Here is a 19,281-nt window from a genome sequence, read left to right as displayed (position 1 = left end):
AGGCTCAAACCGCTTACCCGGATTTTTCCACGCCTCCTCTACATGATCCACTAACTGACCAGATAGAGGAAACAGTGGCATCTTCCTTAATATCCTTAAAGTAGGCGTATTTGGATCTGGCCACGGGGGTATCCTCATCCTCAATAACCAAGGCCGCACGGACTGCCCGTATAAGGCCAGGTATATAGACTTTAGACTTTGACTCCTCCTCCTTAGTACGAAAGGGCTCTTGGTCCGAAGTGTCAAAAATCTCACCAAGAGACGTCTCATCATCCTCATCAAACTGAATACTCTGAGACACTAAAGGCTGCTTAGGAGGCCGTAATGAGGACTCCCCCCTGTAAAACGTCCGTCAGGTGTTGTACCATATTGCACAATTAATTCACCCATGCAGGCTCCTGCGAGACCTGGGGGGGCAAAAGCGGGAGACACTGGGGCACCATCAACTGCATGGGGAACCCCTGCATGGGTGATGAGACTACCGACTGCTGTGTTAACCCCATCTTGGGAAACGCAGGGGGCGTCGCCAGCTGGCCCACAAGGGTTGTAAGTGCCTTAGCAAAACAAGCCCAGGGCAGTTCCTGCACAGGCGCGGTAACTGAGATCGGGCGTGATCGGAGGTAACATGCCCTACATAATCCCTCAGTGTTCCCATCAGCCTCCGCTAATGGTACATTACATGTGGTACACTTTAGCTGAAGAGGATATTCTCGTTCACTCTCACACTTCACAGAAAATGGGCGCCGAGGAGCTGAGGGGAGGCGGGCCCGAGGAGGGGCACTGACACAGCCCGCCAGACCGCTGTGTGGAAAGGCACTGTGCAGTAGGGGAAGCACCGGCTGTGAGACAGGGAAGGCGCGCTCCCCTGGCATGCAATTAACCCCTGGGATGCTGGATCCTTACCGCTCTGCTGCAGCCCTCTGTACCTGGTGGTCTAGTGGAAGTGCAGGTTAATACCTGGCTCCACACACAGCCTGTCCCTACCGCTTACCTGACCCCTTGAATTCAGCCACAGTCCGGGAAATCTGGGGTCACCGCTAGCTGTGACCCCAGACACCCGCCAGCGGGGAGGAGGAGCGACAGCATAGACGTCAGTACTGACTGTCTATGCTCTACAGCTCGTTTCAGCAATTGCTGTCTAACTTCAGGGGCTGAGAACAACCCCCCTCTGAAAATGGTGACCAGACACCAACGAAACAGATTTGCCTTGGCTGGGGGCGGGGTGTAGGAGAGGGATCCCAGTGCATCCTTGGAGGCTGGAAAAAACTGACTCTGTGGTGCCCGATGACTACCTCCATCGCCTAGGTATCCTGTGGACCCTGATAGAGATAGATATATATATATATATATATATATATATATATAGATATACACACACATATACACAATATAATATAGATATACACACACATATACACAATATAATATAGATATACACACACATATACACAATATAATAAATATATACACACACATACATATATATATATATATATATATATATATATATATATATTAGGGATGTGCAGGCTCGGATAGGTTCGAGTTTGCACGTGGAGTTCGGATTTTTCCCTCCAAAAAAACGGAACTCAGAACGAGGCAAAACGTCATCTTACATGGACGAACATCATCATTCCTGGACAAAAGACCAGGAATGATGATGTTCGTCCATGTAAGATGACGTTTTGCCTCGTTCTGAGTTCCGTTTTTTTGGAGGGAAAAATCCGAACTCCACGTGCAAACTCGAACCTATCCGAGCCTGCACATCCCTAATATATATATATATATATATATATATATATATATATATATATATATATATATATAGTGTATGTCAGGAATAGAGCAGCACTCACTATTGAACGCACATCCTTGCTGGGGTGCCACACTCAGGCTTGTAAATCCAAAAAGGAGCCAATATAAATAATTGAAAAAAAGAGCGCACTCACCAGGCTTTTTCAAAAAAATGAAAGGTATACTCAGCAGTTTATTACATCATGTAGTCATAGATGGTCTATGACTACATGATGTAATAAACTGCTGAGTATACCTTTAATTTTTTTTAAAAAGCCTGGTGAGTGCACTCTTTTTTAAATTAAATTAAATATATATATATATATATATATATATATATGTCACGGCCAGGGTATTTCAGCATGGCGCTAGGCGAGTGTTACCTGTGAGGTCATTGTGGTGCGGGCTGTCTGGTGGCGGAGCTGGTGTCTGGCGGGCGGCTTTGGCTGCGCGCATTGTTGTGCGGGCCTGTTGTCACTCTGCGCTGGTAAGGCCTGGTGGCGTCTCCATTCCGTTTAGCATGGGTGCCGCCATCTTGCCTTCTGGCCATGTGACGCGGCTGGCCAATCCTGGTGAGTCACATGTTCCCTCCAGCCAGTAACAGCACGGCATGGGGTATTTAGGAAGGGTCAGTGCCTTCCTTCTTTGCCAGTGCAACATGTATCTCAGCCTAGCTGAGAGGGAGTTCTCTGTGCTTATCCTGTTCCTGTGAATTCGCTGTCTGCCAGCCTGCCTGTCAGCTCCTAGCTCCCACTGGACTACCCCGCTTCCTCCATCACCCTTGCCCATACCTGAGTGCCTGAGCCTGCTGACATCCTGCGCTTCAGTTCACTACCTGCATACCTGGCTTGTTTATTTTCATTTCACTACCTGCACACCTGGACAGCTCTAATTGTTTCTACTTGGACATTAACCCTTTTACTCCCACCACAGAACTCTTGTGCACATTTATTTATTCCTGGACTTTTACTTACTGCCACATTATATGTCTACTCAAGCACTTATTAAAAATCCTAGTTTTATTTTCAAATCTGCTTCTGTGATCGCTCCTGCTACCACCCCGGGTCCACAAACAACCCAGAACATAACAATATATATATATATACACACACACACACACACACATATATATATGGTGGCAGTGTCACCAGAGGTGGCACTGGTGAGTAGCAGATTCTGTGTGGGGCAGGGGAGATCCGCCCAAATAGACTAGAAAAGCATTGTGGAAAGTTGTTTAAGGGCTGCCTGGTGGAGAGAGCTCAGGTGTGGGCTGACGAGAAGGCAGACCAGTCAGGCTGCTGGGGACAGTCTAGGTGAGACTGCAGCAGCCAGGAGAGCCCAGTGAAGCTAAGCGAGCCATTGGGGGCCAGAAGGCCTGGGTCCGGATCTTGCAGGAAGCAAGGGGTGACCATCAAACTCTCAGACTGTGCTACTATAAAGCAGCGAGGCTGCAGGCTAAGGAAGCCATATCAGGCCAGGAGGGCAGGGTCCAATTCTGCACGTGGCAGGAAGAACTCCCATTTACAGAGACTGTGTTGGCAGACTAGCTGCACCCTTATAGAGAGGGCTCAAGAAGTGAGCTAGTGCCCTAAGAGAACGTTAGGTTGTTTATTATCTTATTGTTGTTTCCTGACTACCATGCTGAAGTAAGCACCACGTTCATTAGTATGCTGGAAACCTGTGTGTGGACCCTCATTAAGCACCTAAACACTGCACCAATCCACCCTCTACCGAGTTAATTAACCCCAAGACATCACACTATTATATATATATATATATATACATATATATATATATACACACACACACACACACACATATACATACACACACACGCACACAAATACATACAGTATACATACATATATATTGTGGCACCATATAAATAAATAATAATACTTTCAAAAAATACAAGTGTTATTTTGTTAATTGATAAAAATAAAACTATTAAGTGAATGAACAGAATAGAAATGTATATTAAGTCAATATTTGGTGTTATCAATTCATCTAGGTACACGTGCACAGAGTTTTTGAAGTAACTCAGCAGGGAGGTTGTTTCAAACATCTTGGAGAGCTAACCATCAGGGAGGCGTCTGGTTGGCTCCAAATTTATTCTGCAGCAGGACAACGACCCCAAACATACAGCCAATGTCATTAAGAACTTCAGTTTAAAGAAGAACAAGGAGTCCTAGAAGTGATGATATGTCCCTGTCACACTCTGGCTAAGATGATTCTCCGCCACGAGATTAGAAGATGTGGACCCAGTTTGAGAAGGGAACAGGAGGCAAGGGGCCTGGATTAGTGTCTTCCTCATCCACCAGTACCGGATGCTGGCGAGACCTGACCAAAAGGTGGCGAGTCTAACCTACTGGGAGGTGTTCACCAGTGACCCATCCAAACGGGATTTGGGCTTAAGCTGCACCGAGTAGGCAGGTCGCGGCCCTTTGGTCAGGTATCCGGCACAAGTGGGAAAAAATGGAAGAACATTACCACAGGGCAAGCACAGGAGAAAGATATTGGCATATTGTACTGAAGTGATGTACAGAGAACACACTTGGTGGTTTCAGTCGCAATGCTGCCACAGGAGATGGTATAATGAGCAGGTACATGGATGATGTACTAAGTACACACACTGTGGCTTTAGAAGCAGCACTGACACAGGAGAATGGTATCACAAGATGGTACTTGAATGATGTACTAAGCATACAGACTGTGGCCTCAGATGCAGCCCAGGAGAATGGTATCACGAGATGGTACTTGAATGATGAACTCCGTACATGCTGAGGATTCAGCCACGGAGCTAGCACAGAAGATGACTTAATAGATTGTACTCAGAAGACATTCTGAGTACACACACCGTGGAAAACTCTAGGAACAAGTCACTAGAAAGAACGGAGCTTGGAACCTGGAACGCTGCAACAGGAAGTTAACACTGGAAGTAACGACGTTGTACAGGCAACTTCCTGTTGTCCAGAGCCCAGTTATATACCCTAAGGGAGCAGTCCATTGGAGGACACTGTCAGGTGACCACAACCAACGCTACCATTGAGTAAAGGGTTAGTCAGGTAAAAACAGACTGTCATGGCTGCGTCCATGACGGTAAATGCAGAAACCACATCAATGCGAGCACATGGATGTCCTAGTGGACCCCAGGTATAATCCTCAGCGAGTCACTCGCCGCTGCACCTGGCATCTGACCGCTCTAGAGATCAGGGAAAGCCGGCGCTGAGGTAACGGTCGATCCTAGGCTGCAACCTGACAGGCCTTCACAGAGCCCTGATCTCAAAATCATCAAGTTTGTCTGGGATTACATGAAGAGACAGAGATTTAAGCAAGCCTACATCCACAGAAGATATGTGGTTAGTTCTCCTCCCTGCTGAGGGGATGCAGTCAGGAAGCCGACGGCCGGTGGTATTACATATGGATTCCCTGCTGAGTTCCTTTAAAAACTGTGTGCAAGTGTACCTAGAAGAATTGATGTTGTTTTGAAGGCAAAGGGTGGCCACACCAAATGATTGATTTGATTTATATTTCTCTGATGGTTTCACTTTGAATTTTGTTAATTGATAAAAATAAACTATTAACACTTGTATTTCTAAAAACACTCTTACTTTGCAGCATTTTTTCCACACCTGTCTAAAACTTTTGCACAGAACTGTGTGTATATACACACACACACACACATATATACATTTACACACACACACAAAATGAACCCTTATCTCACGCGTACACTGGTTTAGCTGTACCAATTAGGCGGACCTCTGCTAGTAGAGGACCTAATAATAGAAATGGAAGAGAAGGGGTACCTTTGGTGCGCTACAACTTTGAGTATTGATTGAATTGAAAAAATTTCCACCACTTAGGGGGATTTATTGCAATATTAGTTGGTCAAACACGACCTTCTAGTTAGTGTTCAAATCACCATAAGTTTATGTTTTGGATATTATTCATAAAATAAAAGCCCTACGGTAGCCCATAATTCTTATACCTGAATATTTTATTCTTGGTATATCAACAGAGATATAAATATAGACAATTTAAAATACAAATCAATACATAAATAGCATAAAACAACTTTTAGTAAACCTGCCCCAGTCCAGAAGGATAGATGTTATCTGCCACCTACACCCTTACAGGTGTGAGCTCTTAGATGGACCTCTTATGTGGTAGGTGCAGGTTTTTCAAAGCGATGACCCTACGCGTTTCGTCCACCTACGGGACTCCATCAGGGGTAAACACAAAAATGGAACTGGTCTGAATAAACACTTGATGATATGGAACTGGTTAGAACACTCAGTGGTATAAGCTTATTTTCTGTCCCTTGATAGGGAGCAATTCCTAGAAAGGCTCTTAAAAGCCAAGTAGTTCTTATAACGATTTTACTGGAACGATTAGATGGATGTTTCTCAACCAATAAATGTAACCAGATTCCTTAATAGCAATTTAAATATGAAGATGCATCATATAATACCAATGTGTAAAAACGATGAGGCCCAGTGCCAAGCAAGTGGTAAAACTCTATTCAGTCCAATGAAGTGTATGTCTCCCTCTGTTAGCACACACACATTTTATTTATATTATATATATACACATACACACACACACACACACACATATATACATACACATAGTTATATGAAATGGTTATATCAATATATATTTGACAAACTGTGAAAATTTAAATTGATTTTAAAAAGAACAGTCTCCAATGTCTATAAAATAACATTACAAGCTCACCTCACTGTTGTGACCTCGTAGGTTGAAGTTGGTCCTCTGAGGAGTGTTTCGGTCTCTCCGGCAATGGCTCAATGTAAAAGTGACTCCTACAACTCCTCTTCCATTGCCTGTTGCCAACCACCCTTCCTCATAGTAGCGTCTTCGACATACTGGTTTCTCCTTCTCACTTTTTGGCACCCTTCCTTTCCAAGAAAGGCATAAGATGTTGGAATCGCTGCAAAGAATGGGCCCATGTTCCACAGATGCGTACATGCTTTCGGAAAGTTTTAGCTGAACCCCCCAGATGTAAAAAAAATAAAGTAAATAAGTCAAGTTCCCAAAGTCAGGTGCATTTAATTTAGACCAAGTTCTCAAAGAGTTAAAGCAGACCTTGAGTGTGTTAAATGGTCAGTGCCGATGAACATCCTTTTAATGCATAGTAACAGATATCCATGTACAAAACAATGATGGACATTTGGCTTAAAAAAATTAACCAGCAGTCTGGATTCTTGTCATGAAGGTTGTGTGGTTGGTTTCCCTTTGGACATTCATGGTTACTGGTCCCACTTTTTATTTTCCCCCTGATGTGTTTAACCAGCAAGCTACTATGCAAAAGTGTATGCAGCCTGAGATTCCAGTTTCAGGATCAGAACAGAGCTCTTCAATAACATCACAAACATTATTCCTTAAATGAGAGGATTGTAAAGGTTTCAAGTATTTTAAGGCTTAAAAGTACATACACCAATTTCCTCTAAATGTACACACAACTGCTTTAACTCGTATTATTTTCTGACACAGAGTCACGTTCTGGCAGGTTCTTGCACCCAACATATATTTGCATAAAAAGCAGAAGGAAAAGGCACACAAACTGTGCAAAAATTATTTCCAGGACACCTTTTTTGACGGCTTTACATAAAATCCAGTTGTGCAAAGGAGGAAAAAACAGTTTAAAACTACCATGTCCTTAGAGTACAGCTATTGCTAACCCCATTTTGGTTATTGAGCTGACCACATTAGAAAAAACAAATACTGTTCCTTCAAGATGTATGATCAGAAATGTGGACAATCCAGAACCAGTAATCCTCACTAGATCCAACAAGACATGGGTGTATAGGAATTAAAATCTCTGCCATGTTCATTATGAGTAGCTGATGTTACTGAAAGTGAAATATTTCCTTGTTCTTTGTAAAACACTGATAAAAGAACAATGCAGTCATTATTACATTGCCATTAAGGACTATGATTCTATATTCGGCCCCCGCCAAACTTCAAGTTTTAAGTGCATAGCATTACAACCAGCAACTTTAATATAACTCACACCTTATGGTTCAAAATGTTCTGGATAGAGGATGTAAGGTGGGTAAAATCAAAAGTGTTTCTATAACCCCACTTTCTTGTTGTATCTTCAGTGCTTTTTTTTCCTTTACGCTTTAGGCTCCTTATGTTATTGGTGCAGCAGACCTTCTATTTTAAGCCACGATCAAAGTATGCATGTCTTTCTCCTTTCAAGAACCAGTCAACCGCCAGTTTATGATTCAAATGACATTTAGGCCATTTGAGGAAGTGAGGGCAGTGCAAGTAAAAGACATGGAGGGAAAAAAAGTAAATTAATTTCACGACCCAGTTCACACAGTGCACAGTGAAGTCTATTTGTCAGCTGAATGCCCAGACTTGGCTCTTTAATGTGACGAGCTTTCTTTCACACTATCACCACAGATTAGACATTGCTATTTACTGATCTCTGATGTTCTGCAGCAAAAACATTTCCAGGTCCTTAATTATAGATCTTGGATGGAATTTATATTTGTCTGCTCTCTAAGTGCTGGAAACAAACTTCGAGGCATTTTTGTTTGAATTTCGTAAATGGTTTATTGTCTAAATAACAGTCCAACTGAACATCGGTTTCTTGGTTACCTTAACTGATGCAGGAACACCACAACAGTCTGGCTACTTTTCTCTGGTTGGGAGTGAGAGTGCTAACAGATGGAGAAGTTTGGTAGAGTGCATAGCTGTCTGCACACGGTCAACAAAGGGCAATGCAATAAGGTTGGCTTTGGCAGTGCTTTACTGTAGTGAGTTGTGAGGAGGCGTGTAAATCCAGGTGAAATCTTGTGGCTGCCTGTATAAGAAAAGAAAAGAAAATACTCATTACAAATACAGGCACATTTATAGGAGAACAGCATACTAACCCTGATCCTATTATACAAATATCAGAACTATTATATTGGGATTGCTAAAGCAATACTGTAAAAGCATTTACAAGTACACATCAGTACAGGTTGAGTCTCCCATATTCAAAATGCTCGGGACCAGGGGTATTTTGGATAACGGAATATTCCGTATTTTGGAATAATTGCATATCATAATGAAATAACTTGGGAATGGGACCCCAATATACACACAGAATGCATTTATGTGTTATATACACCTTATACACACAGCCTGCAGGTAATTTTATACAATATTTTCAATAATTTTGTGGCTCAAGCAAAGTTTGTGTACATACATGAAATTTATTTATGTTTCATATACACCTTATACACACAGCCTGAAGGTAATTCTATACAATATTTTTAATAATTTGTGCCTTAGACAAAGTTTGTGTACATTGAACCATAAAAAAAATCAAAGATTTCATTATCTCAGTCATGTAAAAATTATTCCGTATTTCGGAATATTCCATTCGGAATATTTGGATATGGGAGACTCAACCTGTAATTGTAGAAAATGTGGGGGGTTTTATTCCCACAATGACTTAATACAAAGTAAATGAACAAAAACCAGCAAACAATATCAGAAGAAGAGGGGAGATTCTAATAAGGTATACTGTACTCGTATAACTGATGGTGGTACTCCCACGTGGAGTTGAATAAATAACTAATACACACACACACACACACACGCATACATACATACATACATACAGGTCATTCCATGCCAAATCATCACAGTTTCCAACCTGACCGTCTCAGATTTTCATGAAATTTGGTAGGATGGTAGTCAACGTAAAGTATCATTTATATATAAAATTTTAGCACCCAGTGATATAAGTGCTCATGCTACAGGATTGCAAACATGACAAAAAAATTTAAATTTATGCTTGCAAGGTCAACTAAAACGAATCATAACTTTGCTTCTTTTGTGGTAGAACATTCATGTTGGTCTTGTTTTAAAGCGAAGGGTTCACAGTTTTCGTAAAAAATTGTTTTTATATTTAAATATTGACTTTTACATTTCAAGGTCACATGATGTAACCTTTGACCTTGAAAAAAAGTGTATGTTTCATTTTTTTGTACATAAAGTATGCTACAGCGCTTCCGGAAAGTATTCACAATGATTAACTTTTTCCACATTTTGTTATGTTACAGCCTTATTCCAAAGTGAAATAAATTAATTTTTGTCCTCAAAATTCTACACACAATAAATACCCCATAATGACAACGTGTAGAAAGGTTTTTTTGCGATTTTTGCAAATTTTATAAAAAAAAAAAAACTAAGAAATCACACGTACATAAGTATTCACAATACTTTGTTGATGCACCTTTGGCAGCAATTACAGCCTCAAGTCTTTTTGAATATGATGCCACAAGCTTGGCACACCTATCTTTGGGCAGTTTCGCCAATTCCTCTTTGCAGCACCTCTCAAACTCCATCAGGTTGGATGGGAAGAGTCGGTGCACATCCATTTTCAGATCTCTCAAGAGATGTTCAATTGGATTCAAGTCTGGGCTCTGGCTGGGCCACTGAAGGACATTCACAGAGTTGTCCTGAAGCCACTCCTTTGATATCTTGGCTGTGTGCTTAGGGTCATTGTCTTGCTGAAATATAAACTGTTGCCCCAGTCTGAAGGTCAAGAGCGCTCTGGAGCAGGTTTTTATCCAGGATGTCTCTGTACATTGCTGCATTCATCTTTCGCTCTATCCCGACTAGTCTCCCAGTTCCTGCCGCTGAAAAATATCCCCACAGCATGATGCTGCCACTGCTTCACTGTAGGGATGGTATTGGCCTGGTGATGAGCGGTGCTTGATTTCCTCCAAACAGAATGCCTGGCTTTCACGCCAAAGAGTTCAATCTTTGTCTCATCATGGTCTGAGAGTCCTTCAGGTGCATGTTTCTGTACCCTTCCCCAGATTTGTGCCTAGAGACAATCCTGTCTCGGAGATCTACAGAGAATTCTTTGGACTTCATGCTTGGTTTGTGCTCTGACATGCACTGTCAAGTGTTGGACCTTATATAGACAGGTGTATGCCTTTCAAAATCATGTCCAATCAACTGAATTTTCCACAGGTTGACTCCAATTAAGCTGTAAGAACATCTCAAGGATGATCAGTGGAAACAGGATGCACCTGAGCTCAATTTTGAGCTTCATGGCAAAGGCCGTGAATACTAATGTACATGGGATTTGTTAGTGCGGTTTTTTTATTAAATTTGCAAAAATCTCAAAAAAAAAAACTGTTTTCACATTGTCATTATGGGTATTGTGTGTAGAATTTTGAGGAAAAAAATGAATTTATTCCATTTTGGACTAAGGCTGTAACATAACAAAATGTGGAAAAAGTGAAGTGTTGTGAATACTTTCCGGATGCACTGTATACACTTAAATACAATCTCTCTTTGGCAGTGGTGGCCAACCTTAATTGTGAGCTATTCAAGACAAATGAAACCTCCTGAAGAGCTAAAATTATATAACCGAACATTTGAATGTTATTTAATGAAAAAAATGTTTCATAGAAAACAACAATGAAAGTAATACAGTGATATCGTTGCAATTTGTAAATAAAGTTTAAGAACAGGCACATTTCACTGTTAATTACCGGCTCCAAGGAGGTAAGTGCAGTAGAGGAGTAAAAGAAATAGGCAGGGCTGCTGTGTGATTTTCTGGTAGGGCTGGGCAGGAGTCACTTGTGGTGTTTGTCACGATTTGTGCAGCTCCACCGTGGCGTAGACACTATGGGTGGAACCACGGGGAAGCACGTCAGGCGATCGCAGAAGCTATGGCAATCACTTGACTCACTTCCCTGTGGCTCTACCCATGGTGTCAATGCCACAGGGGAGCATACATCAGAGGTCACTTCCACCTACTGGGCTCCTAGCTGGCTCGCCAGTACTGCAGCTAGGCAAGCTACCCTCCTAGTTGACATGGCAGTACTGCAGCTAGGCAAGCTAGCAAAATGAAGACTGAGAGCTACGGGTTGGAGACCACTGCTCTTTGGTATAAGTTTCATTTTTGGAACCCTTTGGGAACAGGAGTAAAAAAAAAATTAAGTACCTTTTTTGGAATAACCATGCAATTGGCAAGTACAAACTTGTCTTGTAGTGTCTCTCTCTTTGTTCTAGGGATGGCCATCGGTGGTTTTCCATCAATGGTCACCATCGGTAATAACCATCGATGGTACAGTAACTATCTATAGTGAACCATTTATGGTTTGCAGCACTCAGTGTGGCTGCAGCTTCTGCATTGAGAACTAGTGATACAAGACATGCTTGCCTCCGGGAGGGGGCAGCCAGGTCGGCATAGTAGGGGGGTGGCAAGGCATAGGGGGCGTAGCTGGGGATAATACCCAGCAATGGAAATGGAGCGGGGGGGTGTGATCACATCATTTTGGCCCAGCCACCGCTACACAGTGCAGAGATTACTGAGGTTGTGTATGCAGCCAGCCAGGAGACTTGCCTGCTTTTCCAAGGGGCTGGGAGCGCCACCTGTTTTTCAGGAAGCTCCCAGCTGTTTCGGAAGAGTAGGCAAGTATGATACAATGGACTTAGACAGTTTATCTCAGAGGTTCCCATATTCAGTCCTCATGGCACCCTAACAGTCCAGGTTTTAAGGATAGCCATGCTTGACCACATTTGACTTAATAGTACCTCAGTCAGTTTGATTTAACCACCTGTGCACAACCATTGATATCTCTAAAACCTGAACTGTTGGGGTGCCTTGAGGACCACGTTTGGGAACTTCTGGTTTATCTAATACACTTTATCAGTGAATAATGGTAGTTTGATCAAGAGCAAAGAATATATTCCACATTCCAGCTGAGGAATCTGTGCCTGATAATTGTTTTCTACTGCTACTGTGTCCTTTAATATCAAATGGGTTGCAGCACTAAAGCTGGCCACACACTAGACCAACTTTCATTCAACCAGCCAACTAGTTGATTGGTTGGAATGAAAACCTGGTAAGGTATGTGAGTAAATGATGATCAGCATTTTGCTCCTAAATGCCAGAAAACAGATGAAAATTGTCGTCAGACAAGTTTGTTAAATGTTTGATCAAAACAATTTGTTCAAACAAGTATTTCTTCGATTTTCCGGCGTTTGGGAGCAAATTGCTGATTGTCATTTGCTTTCATCCCTTACCAGATTTTCATTCCTTACCAGATTTTCATTCCAACCAATCAACTAGTTGGATGTAAGTTGGTCTAGTGTGTGGCCAGCTTAAGTCTTAATGTAATTCTTATCCATTTGTCACGCTCTTGATCAAACTACCACTATTCTCTGTATTAGGTAAACTGTCTTAGGCCCCTATGTAATAAAGCTAGGAGAGAGATGAAATTGTAACAAATAAATCGCCAACCAATCAGCTCCTACCATTTTTAAACACAGCCTGCAAAATGTAAATTGGAAGCTGATTGGTTAGTACTTTATTCTCTCACAATTTTATCTCTCTCCCAGCTTTGATACATAGGCCCCTTAGTCCCTTGTATCACTAGTGCTTAATGCAGAAGCTGCAGCCAGACTGAGAACACAGTAGGGATGGCCATTGACCATCAATAGTTTACAAATATCGATTGTTTACTACCAATGGTCGATAGTTTTGCCATCGGTGGACATCAAGTAGTGCAAACCATAAATGGTTCACTATAGACTGTTATTGTACAATCAATGGTTGTCACCAACGGTGCCATCGATGGTGATCATCGATGGAAAACTACCGATGGCCATCCCTAGAACAAAGAGAGACACACTACAAGACAAGTATGAACTTGCCAGTTGCATGGTTAGTGCAAGGAGGGTTCAACTGACGTACTTAATATTTTTTTTTACTCCTGTTCCCAAAACGAAACGTTATACCAAAGAGAGATGGTATTTAAGTGTATCACATACTTATTGTACGGAAGCGGTATGAAATCCCGGCGGTCGCATGGCCGGGAGTTCGAATCCCAGCAGCGTCAGGCAGACAATTGCAGAGATCCCGGCAGCGGCAGTCCGACAGCGCTGGAAATCCTGATCGTCCTGAGGTAAGTATCTACTAACCTAACCCCCCTAACCCTCCTTAGGGGTGCCTAACCCTAACCCTCCCTCCCATGCCTAACCCTAACCCCCCCTTCCCCGCTGCCTAAACCTAAGTCACCCGGGGGGTGTCTAACTCTAACCTCCCCCCGGGGGTGCCTAACCCCCCGGGAGCCCTAAACCTAACCCTCCCCCCCGCGGCTGTCCGCTCGCGGCGCCCGGCATCCCTTCGATCGGTATGCCGGGCGCCTGTCTCCCAGCGTCGGAGAAATGACAGGCGTCTAGATTTAGACGCCTGTCATTTAACCCTCGCAGGGATAAAGCAGTCGGGAAGCAGGCTGTCAGGCTTACGTAAGCCGGCTTCCCAATTGCAACCCTTATTGTACAGCCACGGCCAAAAGTTTGAGAATGACACAAGTATTGGTTTTCACAAAGTTTGCTGCTTCAGTGTTTCTAGACCTTTTTGTCAGATGTTACTATGGTATACTGAAGTAAAATTACAAGCATTTCATAAGTGTCAAAGGCTTTTATTGACAATTACATTAAGTTTATGCAAAGAGTCAATATTTGCAGCGTTTACCCTTCTTTTTGAAGTGCTCTGCAATTCGCCCTGGCATGCTGTCAATCAACTGCTGGGCCACATTCTGAGTGATGGCCGCCCATTGTTGCCTAATCAATGCTTGGAGTTTGTCAGAATTTGTGATTTTTTTGTTTATCCACCCACCTCTTGAGGATTGACCACAAGTTCTCAATGGGATTAAGGTCTGGGGAGTTTCTTGGCCATTGACCCAAAATTTTCGATGTTTTGTTCCCCAAGCCACTTAGTTATCATTTTGCCTTATGGCAAGGTGCTCCATCATGCTGGAAAAGGCATTGTTGGGGGCGTGGCCTGGAGTAGCTAGGAGAAAGAAGCATTTTGCCAGCTCTCCTGCATATATCCTTTAATTATCCTGCTTTTTCTGGTTGTTTCTCCCCCAAACTGAATATTTCTGTGTGTTACCTTCTCCAGACTAACTGGGCTCCGAGGTGGAAGTTTGCAAGCAGTGTTTCCCAGTTTATTTCCAGGAGTTTGCAGCAGCCAGGTCCTCTCTCACTGGGGTCTGTTTTTCCTGTCTCCAGCTCCCTGGGCTGACTCCTCTTATTATGCTTACCTGTGGACTCTATCCTGGTGTCTGACTGTGTCCTGCAGATCCGGTGTGTCTCTCCTGCCGGCTCTTGTCTTTATCGGTTGGGGAGTATTGGAAGCGGACGTCAGCCATCCTGTCTTCTTGGGCGGTGGCTGCGATTCTCCCTGCACACCAACATCTCTGCTGCTGCGGCTGATCTCCCCTGTTGTTCCCGACTTCAGCGGTCATCTGAGGATTTCTCCTGGGATTTCTCCTTTATACCTGCCATCTGATACTGTACCTCCCCAGCTGTTGACCTCCTTGTGGCTGTCTGCTGGTAAGCTCTGGTGGTGTGCTAGCTGCCATCACCTTGCCACTGATTTCCCTCCTGGCTGCTGCTGAGGTTATCCTGTCTTGCTGAGACTACTACACCGGTGGCTACGTACTTCAAAGATGGCTAGTTCTATGCAGCAAATTATCCAGGCTATTAATGCCTTTACTGTGAGGCTGCTTACCAAGCTTGAGGATGTGATGATCGTGTCGGTGAGTTCTGCAGCTGCTGTCCGCATGTCTCCTGCAACAGTGCAACATTTGGATATATCCTGTCCGAGGTCTGTGTTTACCACTGATTCTGATGCTCGGCTTATGGATGTTTCAAATTTTATGAGGTTTTTACAGAGATCCGTTCTTCACTTCCAACAGACAAGTTAAAGTTCCATGACTTATCCTTCCAGTACTTCATGACCCTTTTTATCTACTCTCCGCTGGCAGAAAGTTCACAGTATTTATTGCTTCCATGCCCCATAGTGTGTTCTTGGGGAGATGGGGACGGGACTATTTTTATAATCCTACAAGAGGCTGAGGCCTGGCCAGATTAAGATTAATATTTTGAAACTTAATATTTTGCTCTAAGGTCTATGGATATTTTATTTTTGTTTATTATTATTTATCCAGTTGTTTGATTTACTTAATTACTCTGCTAATTTGGTTTTCATATATAGAAGTATAATGCTACGTATTTTATATGGAAGAAACACCATTCCTTTAAAATGTGGGAGAGCTGGGCAGAACCTATCTTAGGATCATTAGCTTATTGCTCTCATCAGATACATGGGTTTCTGTTATCCCGTATCTCTGGATGGAGGGGGGGGGGTTAGGTAGTTAGTGTATGGTAGTTAGGGTAGCTTAGTGTGTTTGGGGGGTATTTAGGGATCCAAGTATGCCTGAGTTGGGGTTAGGTTATACAGGGTGGGGGGTCCAGGGAAGGGGTTGTAATAATAACTTTTTATATTTTTTAGGGATATAGGTTTTATTTTGATATTTGGGTAGATGTGGATGTTTTATTATTTTGATCTTACTCGGTATTTTGATATGCAATTTTATTATTAAGCTAGTTGTGGCAGGTTGTATGTATCACTTTATTTTGAATACTGTACTTCTCATCTCCGGATTTATGTGCTCGAATGGTGCCTTCGAGTCCCTTTTGTTCTAAATATATATGATAAGGAGTATTCCATATATCCTGTTAATATACTATTATGTGCAATATTACACACTTGCTCATTGTATGCTATATTTCTTTTCCATATTTAATCCTGCTTAATTGCTGTATAATCTGTTTTTGTTTTGTATGTATGTTAAAACATTTCAATAAAAAATGATTGAATTAAAAAGAAAAGGCATTGTTCGTCACCAAACTGTTCTTGGATGGTTGGGAGAAGTTGCTGTTGGGGGATGTTTTGGTACCATTCTTTATTCATGACTGTGTTCTAAGCCAAGGTAGTGGGATCACTCACAATTTTGCCTGAGCAGCAACCCCACACATGAATGGTCTCAGGATGCTGTACTGTTGGCATGACACAGGACGAAGACTTTTGGAGGATGGCCTGGTGCAAAGAAAGGCAACAAAGAAGCCACTTCTCTCCAGGAAAAACATCAGGGACAGACTCATATTCTGCAAAAGGTACAGGGATTGGACTGCTGAGGACTGGGGTAAAGTTATTATCTCGGATGAATCCTCTTTTCAGATTCTTTGGAAAAATGCTAGTCCGGAGAAGGAAAGGTGAGCGCTACCATCAGTCCTGTGTCATGCCAACAGTTAAGCATCCTGATTGAGCACCTTGCCATAAGGCAAAGTGATAACTAAGTGGTTCGGGGAACAAAACATCGATATTTTGGGTCCATTTTAGCTCATACTTTTTCCCATTTTGGCTAATTGTACTGAAGTACAGATAAACAGAAAGTAATCAAGTAAGAAAAAAAGTTCTGTGCAGATTTGGCATATTTATTAGATATCACTAATGGTGCATACACACGGTCAGATTTTTCTTCAGATCTGAACGATAACCAGGGCCGGATTATAGGCAGGGCGACAGGGGCGGTCATCCCGGGGCCCCCACACATAGGGGGACCCCACACCCTGTACCCGACCCCCGGCAACTACTACTACTTACAAAAGGGAGTACAGCATCCAAGTTAAATATAACATTACAATACATTTTGTAAAGTGCTATCTGTATTGTTGTGATTTAAAAAAAAAAAAAAAAACACTATGGGGCCTATTTATCAAGCTTATTCTTCCAATCGCTCCAGCAGCCTCCGGCCGGCAGCAGAAGCTGACACTGTGCGCATGTGCAGTGTCAGTTTACCCCGGAGAAGACTTACACAAAATCCAGGGATATAACTCGCAGGGACAGCAGTTACCGAAACTGCTGTCCCTGCAAATTCCCCTTAGTACATAGCGGTAATATTTTCATTGAAACTGAAAATATTACCCGCGATATGGAACCTTAATAATTGCTGCAGTTCCTTGATTATTAATACATAGGCCCCTATATAATTTTTTAAGGGATTGAAAACAATCACAATGCTGGTTGATATATTATACTTTTTTTTTTTATAACATCGCCCTTATATCATTTTGATAATTTTATTGATGGGGGCCCCCACAGACCTTAATCCGGCCCTGACGATAACGATTTTAAAAATCGTTCATATCTGAAGGAAATTCTGACATACATGTTTGTCAGATGAACGATGCGCGTTCCCGCTTATCAGATAACTATATCTGACATCTGATGTGTTTGCAGTTAGATTTGGACGATTCCATTCATTTTAATGCAGTCAAAAATTGTTCGCAGTTCAAATCGTTCATCTGAATGCCTTGTTGAGATAAGACATATGGGAATTAAGCATATTTACACTTTTTATTATGGAGTTTCCATAAAATGGTTAGAACTACAATATATAGGCTTTGCTGATCCAGAAAAAACCTAAAGAAATTGATTTTTTTACATATATTTAATTATTTCTATACACACACACACACACACTTTGCAGAGAGAAAGAGAAAGGATAATTGAGAAAGGACGCGAGAGAGAGAGAGAGAGAGAGAGAGAGAGAGAGAGAGAGAGAGAGAGAGAGAGAGAGAACGACAAATAGAGGGGAGGAGAGACAAAGAGGGAGAGAGTAGGAGATAAAGGATGAGAGCGCACAGGAGAGAGAATGAGAGTAAGGGGAAAAATGGTAAGCCCCTTTAAATTTTGGCCTCAAACACGCCAGGAAGCAGCAGCGCTTAGTAATTAAGTTCTTTGACACCAACCGTCATACATGAAAGAGAAGCATGATGGTCTTGTGGCTCTTTTGCTTGATCCCAAATTGGCAACTTGCAGAGTGACCAGAACCAAAAGGGCTACCACAGATTTTGTAGCACAATGAAATACCCTTAGTTGGTCAAGGGTTCATCCTGCAGCAAGGTAATGGCCCAAAACATATAGGGAGGGGCCCTAGACTGCACACCCCAACTATAATATAATATATATGTACTACCATGCTTAAGATCTGCATAGTCACACAAAAAAAGAAAAGTGCATGTGCACGCTATGTAATAAATTCTGCAATTCAAGTCAAACTTGACTATTTATATAATATGGGCCTACCCACCACGTCCAGGTGACCTCATTAGGCAGGTCCCTAACATTCCTATGGTACAAGTTCAGGGCACGGGACCCACCAGGTAAGCACAATCAAACCACCCCGAATCACCACACTAGTGAGAGATAGCAATGAAATTGTTAAGGAGTGTTCGATATTAAAGAAGCTGCAGCTATATGTGAGGAGTCTTGTATGGGTGAGTGGTGTCAATAACATACTTGCCTAGTTTTGCGGGAAGCTCACGATTTTTCATAGTGAAGTGGGCAGGATGGGGAGATTTCCCGGGAAATTGCGGTAGGGAGGGGGCGGGGCTAAATTACGTGAATCGTATCATTTAGCCCTGCCCCCTTCTCACGGACTCACGAATCGCGAGGTTTCCTGTGAATGAGGTGGGGTCTAATGACGGCAATATTTTGGCCCGGCCCCCGAACCTGAGAGAACCGGCTCCTCTCCAGCTGTTCCTGGAGAGTCCTTAAATGTCGGTAAGTATGGGCAATAAGGG

The 19,281-nt window shown here is 42.6% G+C and overlaps 1 protein-coding gene across 3 annotated transcripts in view; it reads right to left on the bottom strand.

Annotated features, from left to right (window-relative positions):
- Window positions 1-19,281, bottom strand: part of TULP4 (TUB like protein 4) — a 383,734-nt gene that overhangs the window by 311,978 nt on the left and 52,475 nt on the right. For all 3 annotated transcript variants that reach the window (XM_088457433.1, XM_088457432.1, XM_088457431.1), the window contains one exon: window positions 6,535-8,632. In XM_088457433.1, the coding sequence (XP_088313559.1) occupies window positions 6,535-6,786 (252 nt within the window). In that variant the 5' untranslated portion in view covers window positions 6,787-8,632. The remainder of the gene's footprint in view (window positions 1-6,534; window positions 8,633-19,281) is intronic.

Source organism: Taudactylus pleione, unplaced genomic scaffold (genome assembly GCF_031769625.1).
Source record: "Taudactylus pleione unplaced genomic scaffold, aTauple2 ptg000760l, whole genome shotgun sequence".
NCBI classification, from domain to species: Eukaryota; Metazoa; Chordata; class Amphibia; order Anura; family Myobatrachidae; genus Taudactylus; species Taudactylus pleione.
The sequence above is the reverse complement of the archived record's forward strand: the minus strand, read 5'-3'. Positions and strand labels throughout refer to the sequence as shown.